The 12,279-nt window shown below is 42.4% G+C and overlaps 1 protein-coding gene across 1 annotated transcript; it reads left to right on the forward strand.

Annotated features, from left to right (window-relative positions):
• Positions 1–5,262: 5,262 nt before the first annotated feature.
• On the forward strand, positions 5,263–9,030 carry si:ch211-117k10.3 (Krueppel-like factor 15). Its single transcript, XM_036530761.1, has 2 exons — positions 5,263–6,278; positions 7,229–9,030. The coding sequence occupies exons 1-2, from the start codon at positions 5,263–5,265 to the stop codon at positions 7,395–7,397; spliced, it is 1,185 nt and encodes a 394-aa protein (XP_036386654.1). The 3' UTR covers positions 7,398–9,030.
• The last annotated feature ends 3,249 nt before the right edge of the window (positions 9,031–12,279 follow it).

Genomic DNA, 12,279 nt, shown 5'->3' on the forward strand with positions numbered 1-12,279 from the left:
CACACAGGATTAGTCATCGGCTTTAACAATCCCAGCAGTGCCTTTTTGCAAAACTCTTTGGAGTTTTTTCTACTTTGATACAGTACATCAGACAGAAAGTAAAACTTATTTTTTTACCAAAACCATTTGCTTCATGTACACGTGCTTGTTAAACAGATAGATCCATAAATGCCCATGACATAAATGCACCTGTTGATGTACAGCCAAAACCAAGCGAAGCGAAGCCATAAAGAAAGATTCACACTGACCATGTTACAGTGTTGGCCAAACGCATGTTGACTTGCAACAGTGCAACTATAATATTTTGTGACGGTATAATTTTTGTCCATGTCTTAAACATGTTTGTGTGCACAGTGTCTGGGCTTTACAAGTGACACCTTAGTGGCTGCAAAGTAAAAATCTTGTTTGGCCTCTGAAGTTAGAAATAAGCTTGTACAATAATCAGTCCAGTCTGACCATCTGCAAAGCTAGCCTCTGAAAATGGCATAATAATGAAGGGTACTGGTTGTGTTTGTGTGTTCACCATAACTGCTGAAATTTGCAAATATTGCACCATACAGATCACACGATCTGACATTGCTGTAGTAGGTCTTTCTGGCCTTGACATGTTTTTTTTAATAATAACTCTTGGACAATATTGACATAAAGAGACTTTAGACCCAATGTACTGGTAGCTGTTTTCAACTATAGTAATACTGTCCTTGAGCTATGGACATTTAGTGATTTGTGAAAATGAACTAAGTGGTAACCAGCTCTTTCAAATGGGCTGTGTCCGTTTATCTATGTATAGCTCTTAAAATCTCAGTGGATTCTGTCTTGAGATGTGGAACCCATACCTTCCCTCGGATAGCTGGAATCAGTTTGCACAGCTGGATGTTTGCATTTTCAACCAATTATTTTCATGTATGAAAGGAGTATATATTTTGTATTCAAATGGGACAACAGGGGTATATTTTGGGTTCTTTCCTTTTCTAAACAGATTTTTACATCTCAGTTTTGCAAGATAATATAAATAATTTATAGAAAGCATATGATTGCTTATTGCCAAGGAAAAGGAAATATATTGAGCACTTAAATATGGTTCATCAAAATCTATATGATATTGAAGCAAAAAGAATGTTTGACATTTAATTTATTTATATTATGTTTGTAAATAAGCTGCACAATTCATATTTGTTCAACAATATGGAGAAATGTTTATGCTTTGTTCTGAAAACTTGTTTTTTTCCCCTTTTTGTCTTGGCATATGGTTACAGACAGATAGGCAAACATGATCTAAATTGTATTCATATTGAGTACATTATTGGATCTTGAAACCCTTTTAACATTGTTCATTTTCTGTGCAATCAAGGGGTAGTGTATTGTCCCATTTTATTTTCAACACCTTTATCAAGATCTTAATTTCTCTTTGTGCTTGCCAAGGTTACACTTTATCAATAAACCACCAGATGGGGCTCATGGCTTTCCCGTTGCCTTTTCTGACTCAGAGCCAGTTTTTTGTATAGAATGCGGACACTGCTTTGAGTGGGGAAAAAATATTGGCACATGTATTTAGAAAAATAAATTATCTTGTAAGAATTTTTTGTCATAGGTATGGTGTTTTAATAATGCACCAAACTCAGAGAGCTTCCTTGATAAGATATCATTTGTGAGGTGACAAACGAAACCAATAAAACACTTAAGCTTGACAATAATAAAATAAACACTGAAGCTTATCCATGTATAGAAATAATAATAATAATAATAATAATAATAATAATAATAATAATAATAATAATAATACAGCTCAGACCAGGGTTCAAATCTCAGCTGTGTCAATCGCTGACAATGACCAAGGCTCAGTAGCAGTGGAACACAACTGCCTTTTCTCCACTGGGAAAGGGTGGGTTCAATTGGCCAGGGTCTTTTTGTTTCACTACTGTGGCACCACCTAGCAGCTCATCATCCAGGCTGAATGCTTCGTTTAGCCTTGGATTGCACCATAACATGGTTTTCTAACAGAGGATTTCTGTGGAAGGATGTCGTTTGAAAGCAACATCATGAACTGGGTAAAATAGAGCCTAATTAACATCCTGACAGTGTTCTTGTATTGTGTCCACCTGGAAATGCATCTGGCGGCTTCCACATCCCCAGGCAAATGCAGCCAGCAGCCTCAAGGTCCTCTGACCAGATGTGATTGTTGGGGGGGATCAGGGCGAGGGACACTGACTGCGGCACCTAGTGAGCTGACCTCAAAGGTATAACCATGCCTTGCTGTGCTGTGGTAGCACCCTTGTTTTGTGGGAAGCCCAGGGACCAATTTAACACACCAAAGTCACTAGTAGGGACACCAGCAAACTACTGCTGCACCTGTACCTTAGTCAAGAATTAGAGGGATTTGGCATATTGCACAAGGATTCCAGAAGAACATGCAGGTTTCCAATTTGATATCCTGGCTGGGGCACCGCTGACATGCTTTTCACCAAGGCACTTTGACATTTTTTTTATTAAATACACAGCTCTGTATTTGCATAATTTAAGATGTGTAAATCCATAACCCACATCCATAAACATGCATGACCTGGCTCTAAAAAGTGACTCAAGCATTCATTCTTGCTTCAATGTCAGATTCCTTTGAATGAAGTCTATATATTTTCATTTGGAACAGTTATCATGAATTGTAAAGAGCTTTTCACCACTTAGCTCATGTTGGATTAACAAGCAGGACCAGATTATGGGATAAAATTAAAAAATATGCGTAGAATCCAAATGGACAATTTGTAGTATATACTGATTTTACAGTAAAATATTATTTCATTTTACATGTTTATATTACAAATTATTGTAGTAGTGTGATAATGTGACTATGTGTCTGGTTTTATATCCAGGAGGTTGCAGGGTCAAATTTTGTGTACTGCTTGACCCTTCAGCAAGGTGCTTAAGTTGAATTATGGCTAGCAATATAAGTTGATGCTATGCATGTGATATATGACCTATGTGAGTTGCCATGGGTAAATATTAAGTCTTCATCCTACACATGTATAATGCAATTTGAAATCGATTCCTGTGATTTTTAAAGTGCTTTAGGAGGACGTGTTTAACATGTTGTTTAGCGGTCCTGCTTTTTAGATTACCTTTATCAAGAAAGCATGTGACCAATTGGTGTGAAACTTCACGAGTATGCGTTATTTATGCCTCCTTCAGGGCTAATATAAAGTGAAAATGACGGCCCTAGACAAATGTAATTGGTAATATTCCCAAAATTCAAAATGTCACTGAAGCTGACATCATAGGATACTTACAATATATTAATTCCCTAAAATTAATAAATATAGAAAGGGCTTACAGGGACATTGCAGCTGATGGTTTATTTTTGCTTAGGTGTATTCTGGCTGGGTGCCGTCTCGCTTTTGTCCATCTGATGACAGCGATTATTAAGTGAGGAAAATAATGTGAGCAGCACGAGAGGGGGGCGAAGCGACAACAGAGCAGATGACGTATTCATAAGCCTTCGTGCGTGCCTGTTTGAACGGAGCCAATAAGATATCATACAACGGGTCGAGCCTCCTCCACAATAGCCAATCAGAGCGATGGAATTGGATCCGAGCCCCTGGCTGTAAAGTCTTGCAGTCATGTGACGGGCCCTGCATCGTGAGAGAATGCCAACATGGACTTGAAGCGAGGACGATGTTTCCTTTTTATTAACAATAACTGAAAAGAATGCACTTCGAGGAACATGGTTAAGAAGAAGGACGCCGTATTAAGGTACACCGGTGAACTCGATTCCTATTCCCTACCGTGATATGAACAAAACGCAGACAGGATAAACGTCCAAATAGTTAGCTAGCTAGCAAATAAGTTGACAAGAACTAGACTAGCAACTTGACTAGTATGCTAATCTGGAAATTGATATAAGTCGCTAGCTACGACACGCACGTCGTTGGGAGAAGAAGTAGCTGTTACTAATTACGAAGTCACTGATTTGGGGTTTTTTAGCTACTTCACTCAGAAAGCTGTAGAACTATGCCAAGAGGCGTGACTGTAGCTAACTACACGACGTAGCCGCTTTGGCCCTGTAGTTATATCTGCCAGCTATTAGCTATAGTGCCACAAACGTGCATGCACAACGTAAGTAGCTGTCTAGCTACACGGCGGAGCGAGTCGTAGTCCTGCGAAACTAGCGACCAACTGAGCCAGCAAGCATAGATCCAACCTGTAACATCGAAATGATTAACATTGCTTGGCTACATATGTATTCCAGAGAAATACGTAATACATCGAACTGTTGCTTGGCTCTTGAAGTAGTCGACTGAACTGTAAGATACTTTTTGCATTCAAGTAGAGACTGAAATTCTTAAATAGGCTGTTCGAGGCAGCGTCGCTCCTGATGATCTGATAGCTAGCCAATTCACGTCTATATAAATCGTGCATCGCTGACTAAGTAAGATAAATAATGCATCTTGAAACAAACCATGGCATTCGTTTTTAATTTGGCACCATGAGCGTTCCGCTTTTTCGCGATTCTTAACTGTGGAATTGTCAAGCAGCTAGTACGATACATGGCTAGCCACAGATTCTGGTTCTTGGACTTTATGACAGGGACGGTTGCAGCAAAATGTTTCATAATCATAAGTTGTCTTTAACAATGCTAGCTAAATAATTTACTAGTATTTTGTTGAGGACTGACCGTCTGTAACGAATGTGAAGACTGACAGCACTGCGCACCAATTACAGCTTTCGAGCAGGGCACAGCTGACATTATGAACCAATAGCCTTACGAGAGGGTGGAGCGAACTAAATACACAGCTTTTTTGTCACGTTGCAAAGGTGGTGGTGGTTTCACGCTGTATGTGGGCGTACAATGTAGTTCATCGTGAGAAGAGTTATTTTCATTTTCGTTACTATTTTTCTCCTTAACACTCAAGTCACTTTGACAGTGTTTATTATTATCAAATAATCGACAAATTATTGTGAATCTTAATCTTGGCAACTATACCATTGCTATGAATTTAGAAATATTTCTGGAGTTGAATTTCTGGCGCTACTGAATGCTAATTTATAATTGAAATTAATCATTTGTGTGACACTACAGAACTTTTCAGAGGATAAAAAGCAGCATGTACTCCATACAGCAACAATAATGCAAAACTAACTTTGCACTCTTGTTTGCAGGTAAAGTGCCACCTGTCTTTCCCTGCCTTGTTTAGTGGGGTTTTGCCACCCGGCAACATCTGTATTTGGCCTGACCCCGCATAGTGGACTCCTCTAACTGGGCACTGACAAATGGTCTCAGTAAGTGATCGAGAAGTGTTGACTGTTGGCAATGACTCACTGAGGGCGTCAGCAAGTGTGTCGCTGGCAGGTACCTACACAAGTGTAGTGCTTCCCTTTAAGGACAATGCCTTGGGGGCCTTGGCCTTTGAGGAGGGAGGGGAGTCTGAGAGCAGCGAGGGCTCCAGTTCTGCTTCCTGCCCCAGCCCCTGGTCTCAAGATGCAGGGGCCAGTGTGGGCTCCGGGCCTGGGGATGAGGATGGGAGCCTTCTGCGCCTCTATCTTACCTCTACAGCAGGCACTGAGGAGAAGCCTAATGGGGGCCAGACCCCCAGGTTGCCGGACTTCAGATCCAGGCTCCCCAGCAACTTCTCGCCAACCCTGGAGGAGATCGAGGAGTTCCTGAAGGAGAAGATGGAGTTGGTCAAGGACGGCCTCTTAGACCCCGGCGACCAGGCGGAGGCCGGCCCCCCCGCGGATCCCCCCGCCCCCGGCAGAATCGACTCGCCAGAGGCCGTCTCCGCCCCGGCGGCCCCCACGTCGCAGAGCGCGGGCCCGCCCCCTACCTCAGCCCCCCCGGTCCTCGTGGGCGCCCCCTTGGTGCTCCAGCTGCAGCCTCTGCAGCTCGCCCCCCCGGCTGCCCAGCCCGTCCCCCCGGCGGGCGGCGGCGCGTTCCGGGTGGCCCACCTGGTGCTCGGCGGCCAGAACTTCACCCTGCTGCCGCAGGTGTCCCCCGCTGCGCTCGTGCCCGTGGTGGGGGGCGAGGCGGGCAGCCAGGACCAAAAGTACGTCAAGATCGCACCCCTGCCCATCACCGTGAGGGCTCTGGGGGTGCCGGGCGCCACCGGCCTTGTCAAAGCTATCCCCCCGCGGGCCGCCAAAGCGCCGTCCGAGATGCAACGCGTGCACAAGTGTTCCCATCCAGGCTGTGAGAAGATGTACACCAAGAGCAGCCACCTCAAAGCGCACTTCCGCCGGCACACCGGGGAGAAGCCGTACACCTGTGCTTGGCCCGACTGTGGCTGGAGGTAAGTCGCCGATGCGTGCGCTTCAGCCAGCAGCGGCCTGATTACAGTGCCACTGTTCCCCTTCTCATCACATACACAATATATTTTATTCAGGACTTATGGTATTACTCATGCCTTTCATGCAAGTTGTGTCCTGAAGTCACAATCTGGTGCATTGGAGAGGCGGTCTGTTTTGTAATTAGTAATTAGTTGTGGGCAAATGTGTGAGTGGGGAGTGTATGAATGTTATTTTATGTCATTTTGTGTTTCTGGGGTCTGTATGTTAACATAGAGTGAAGCCTAAGGAACATTCAGCTTGGGAACATAAATATGAGAAAAGGCTTGGGAAAACAGACATAAAAGGAAATTAGCATAAGATCTCTGTGGTATTTTCATTATACTCTTAACATCTGGTGCTGTTTTTGGGCACAGGGGCACAGGCGTTTTACAGACAAGCAGAGGAATAGATGCTAGGTTGGTGGTGAGTGAACGGGCAGGCAGGAAGGTGATTGGCTCATATTGACCCTAGCATAATGAGTCACTGAGGTGTTTTACTCTTCCGAGCTTAGCACATACACAGGAATAAAGATTTAGTGTGAATGCGTAGTGTAATTAACACATCTGACTTGATATATGGATCAAGTCTTGAATGTTAAGGTACATTAGTTTGATCTCTGAAAAATGAAAATTAGTGTGCCTTACAATTATAATTTATCAAATGTAGAATAACCGTGTGTATCTGTGTGTGTGTGTTTGAGATTGGAAATTGGTCTGGCACATCTAATCAGATACCAACTCAAAGAACATCTCCAAGAACCATTTTAAACCATTTTTGGGATTTACTTTCTAACAGAGGTTGCTAAGGTGGCTTTCCAAGCAGGTGGGGACTAGGACATTGAGACAGGACAGCTGCAGAGCGCTCTGTGTGTGGCGCAAGGTGATGTCATTGCTCCTGTCCCCCTCCCTGGCAGGTTCTCCCGCTCTGACGAGCTCTCCCGCCACCGTCGCTCCCACTCCGGTGTAAAACCCTACAAGTGCCCGATGTGCGACAAGAAGTTCGCCCGGAGCGACCACCTGTCCAAGCACACCAAGGTGCACCGGAGCCCGAGAGCTGGCAGGCTGATCCGTGCCAGCTGCTGACTCGCCCGCTGCCCCCGCCCGAGCCTGCCCTGGCCGCGGAGCACTACCAACGCACGGATTTCTAAAGGGCTCGCTGACTCTCTTCTGCCACCATTTTTTCCCTTACATGCAGATTATACAGTCTTTTATTTCTCTTGTCTAGTCTTGGTGCTTCAGTATGCTTGCTCTTGTCCGTTAATAGCCAGGGCAGGGCGGTCTACTGTTACAATGCCTGTTTCTCAGAACTCATTTTACTGGCCTTGTGACTATCCACGTCATACTGCTGTTTCCACTGGCTGTTGTAATCCTGAAGTGAGGCGCAACCATTCTCGTATTAGAACTGAAGGTGTGTCTCACTGAGCAAGTGGCTCAGCTGTTTTTTGTGAATGTCCCTTTTGCATAGAACTTCAAATCCGTGTCCTACATTGGTCTACCATCATGTCATCAGTAATGCCTCAGAGCATTGGAAAAGCCAGAAAAAAGCTATACATTTATACTTGAAAAAGGCAGCTGATCTTTAAGCTATCCATTGTTATTTAACCAAGTATAAATAGGTTTTACAAATATGTCAAAGCCTTAAGCTATGGTCCAGATTCAAACTAACAGCAATGCGCTTTGTCCTAACCCAAAGTGGCGACTTTTCACGTTACTTTTTTATTTCCTACATAATTTTTATAATTTTCAGCAACCATCAAGCTAAGAATGCTGTGTAAGAAGTGAGACAGTATAAGAAGCACTTAAGTGTGTTATTCAAAGCTAAGGACAAAGTGCATTGCACTTAGATTTAATTTCGGCCCAGGACAGATACTGGACACAAAAGAGAATGAACAACATGGATTGTTTTTCCCCAAAGGGAAGAATTCGCGTCTAACACACAGAATGTGTTTGAGTTGTACGTCATTGTTATCATTATTACTGTTTTTTGGGTCATTCTAAAACTGCCACCTGAGAGAAAAGAACCAGCGTTCTGTACATGTAATTAAAAGTTGTTCTTGCTTGGGTAAAGAAAGAGAAACCTGTACGGGATGTGGTGACAGTGGTAGAATTGTGTTGGTCCTTGACTGTCATTGGGCTGGAGGTGTTGGAAGCTAAATATTGCCATTTCTAAGCTATGTGTGGCCATTTTTAAGACTGGATTTCAGCTCCAGTCTATGTGGTGATAATAAGATCACATGTAAGATAAATGTCAGATAAGTTAATAGCACTTTGCTTCCCAGTCCCAAACGTCTCATATAATCCAAAGGTTAGACAGAGACAGAATTTGGAGATCTCTTTAAGTGGGGGTGGGTGGGGGAATCAGTAAATTTTGGGCAATCCATGATGCTCATGGAAGTGCAGGATCAACCAAACTCTCGGATAATCTGGACATTCACTCCAGCGCCACTGAGGAAGCTGTTGTGCTGGAGTGGCTGCATGTGAGGACGATGCATTCAGCCGTGAATGGTAAATCCCCTGGAATACTTGCACCCGGAAAAAGACTGTTTTTCCCCCCTTTATGTTGGCTCCATCGCGCCGACTTGGACATGTAAATAAGTCGTGTTGCCTTTTACATAAACCATGTATTATCACAGTCATCAATGAAGCCATCCAAACTATAGGTTATATATTTTTGAGTAACAGAAAAATACACTATTTTCCTATGTATGTGACAGTAAATGACAATAAATCAAACATTGCAGGATATTACAGGCTGGCTGGTGGCATTCTTTGCATACATGAATGGGAAGCTTTTGACCTTTTTGGAGTGCATAGCAGGAGTGTTCCTAATGGGAAAACATAAATGGGCCCAGATTTAAGGATTTGTTTTTTGTTCCAGAAGTTTTCTCCCATCGCTGTTCTGTATTTATTTTCCCTTGGACAGAAAGCCGAATAAGTCCCTTCCCTCTTTTTTTTGGCTGGGCTGTCTGAACAATAGAACAACAGACTCGGGCTATTGTTCTAGTTCCAGACAACAGAGCCAAGGGTGGTGCAAAGCAGATCCATTGTATTTTGACCTATTTGGGTGTCTTGGAAGGCATCCTGCCCGGGTAGCAATGTGGTGGGTTTATATATTGCCAAGGCTGGCATGTTTGAACACAGAAACTGCTGTTTCACAATAAAGGAATGTCGAGGCATGATAATGGCTGTGGGAGAAATATTTGGAGCCTTGCAGATCAGCTTCCGAGCCCAGCTGCATATGTAACAGGACTGTCTTGTTCAGCGTACATTGCTTTCTCATACTTTGTTAGTGGGTTGAGTAGACTTGCAAGGTATAGGGCAGGAAGAAAAAAAGGAAAGCCGAGTTTGAGCTGATGTCAGGAATAGTCAGATTGTGGCAAAACCACTTCGACCAGCTTGTTAAGTGGAGAGGTTACTGAAGTTCAGACTGGCAGCCAATCAGCTGCAGCCTGGTCAGCTTTAACTGTAAATGTCATAAATCCAGACTCTCTCTAAAGGAAAGACAAGCCTTTGGAGATAAACCTCTGTTTACTTCCTGAATCTCACACACTGTAGCAAAGCGGAACTTTACACTGTAGGATACACAGTAGCATTAGCTCTTGACTCATCAACGGTGAAGTTAAGGGGTGGCAGTGTCATGTAATGGTTAAGAAGCTGAGCTTGTAACTCAAATTATGCAGGTTCAGTTCCATGGAGGTGCACTGACATTGTGCACGTGACGTGAGCAAGATACTTATCCTGAGTACCCGCAGCAAATACCCAGATGTATAAATGGATTACATGTAAATTGTGAGATAAGCTTCCATAGATGAAACAGCTAAGCCAATGATGCCATTTAATTTGGTTAAACAATGGACAAAAAAGCTGAGTATATTGAAAGCAGACCACACACAACCACAAACCGGCAAGGATTCCGGAAACACATTTGCAACTTAATTGTAAATTCCTTTTGTGAAATGTTCCCTTTCAAAGACTGTAAAAAGTAAATAATGCAAGCCTTCAAGCTGCTCTTTGTGTCAGTTTTCAATCAGTGAATGATTCAGTCATTCAAACACAACTACAATTCCAAGCCCTTTGCCTGGATAGGAAATGTATAGCTCTGGTAATTTTGTCAAGATCTGCCTCCGCTTGTCCAACTGGATGACTACTTTTTTACATGAATATAGTATTTACAGTTTCACAGTTTTATACACAGTTCTTGCATAGTCTTTGTACATATACTGTTTTTGTCGGCTTTACTGGGAGTGGCACATCAATGTTCCATGTGTAGGAAGGCTCTCTGACCGGTCATGCAGTAATTCAATCTAGCATGACTCGGCTATTAATAACCGATCTTCTCAGATTGCCTCTATCACAGATTAGTGAGTAAACAGGAAAAAAATACCTGGGTCTCGTGGATATTGACCTCTGAAACAAAAGTGTACTGCACAGGTTCAGTTAAAATGCACCAAACAATTTAGAGGAGGCTGTTTGAATATTAGCCTTGAACCACAAGCTCGTCCTGGCAGTGAAATAAGGACTGTCTTTAGAGGGACGGTTCTCTCTCCCACTGAGTCTCATGCACATGCAGTGTGCGCAAAGAGTGGGAGGCACTGCTTCTACCTACACAGTCTGCTTTCTGAAAACCCCCTAAAACCGCAAGTAATATGTGATCAAATTATTTAAATAAAACCCACCCACTCAAAAAAAAAAAACAAATTTTTAAAATTAAAAATTGAGAAGATGTTAACATTCTTTTTCCTTTTGCTTCTCTTAAATCCTAAAATCTTCCTAGTCTGGATACACCAATATACTCTCTTTTCTGGATGGAATCTATCTACTTTATTGTTTGTACTGTTGCATTGTCACACTCTTCCTTGGATTACTTTAAGATACATAGTCATTTCATCAGTTTAATTTAACTGAATGCAATATCATATGTGTGTGTTTTCATAGTATGTGTTAATCTAAGAGGAGACTGGTGTTTCCTTCGGCTAGGAGGTACATTTACAAACAGGTAAGTATGGACCATTAGGCAGATAAACCTATTAAAGATTACTGACAGCTTAATTGACCAAACATGTATTGCCTTGGCAATAACTTTGAATTCACCTCACCTGCTACCAGAAATGTAGGAAAATAAGTTTATTTAAAATGCAAGTACAAAAAGTTGGAAAGAAACCTTGAGATAACCTATGAAAGCCAAAACAAAATCGAATACATTTCTGTGGCTTTGACTCTGTTACTGGAAAAAACGTCTACTAGGTATACCCAAAATGCCATCCATCAGAAATCAAGCATGGTATCTTAAACAGGGGGCACTGAAATAGCTTATTCAAGCTTTCAAGTGTAAATGCACAATCACTCTGGTCTTTCCACTGTGTTTCAGGGTAGCACCTGTTTTATTCCTGACATGTTGAGATATTTCCGGCTGGCGTCTACCAGCTGGGGTTAATATCAGATGTGTGACCTAATCTGAATGGCCTCTTCACATTGTATCTCATCTTTGAGAGATTATCATCCCAATGAACGCGATGAAGACAATGAAGTTGGTATTGTGGTCCACTTTCTGATGACAGAGAACAGGGCAAAGCCCAAGACCAGACTTTATGGTTAATGAGCTTCAGTCTGCAACATGTGCTCAGTGGTGTGAGGTCTGCCTCTGTTGATACGATTCTGTTAGCTTGTATGGTTTCAAGGCCCTTGGCTATCATTCTGTACAAACACATGGGTTACTTCTAATAATTTCAGCCCAAGTCATGCTATCTTCTCTGTACTGGTGCTAATAGCTGCTTATATCTTTATGACATGCTAATAAACAGAAAACTGCCATATACTGGATCTTGCCTGTATGAATAAAACATATAGACTTAAATTACTGTTGTGAGGGCAGTTTGCCACAAAACAACTCCATCAGGTTATTTTGGATTTTTAAACAGTACTAACATTTTCTAAATAATTGGACCATCTTGCAGTATCAAACAAG

This window comes from Megalops cyprinoides, chromosome 6 (assembly GCF_013368585.1).
Source record: "Megalops cyprinoides isolate fMegCyp1 chromosome 6, fMegCyp1.pri, whole genome shotgun sequence".
Classification (NCBI taxonomy): Eukaryota; Metazoa; Chordata; class Actinopteri; order Elopiformes; family Megalopidae; genus Megalops; species Megalops cyprinoides.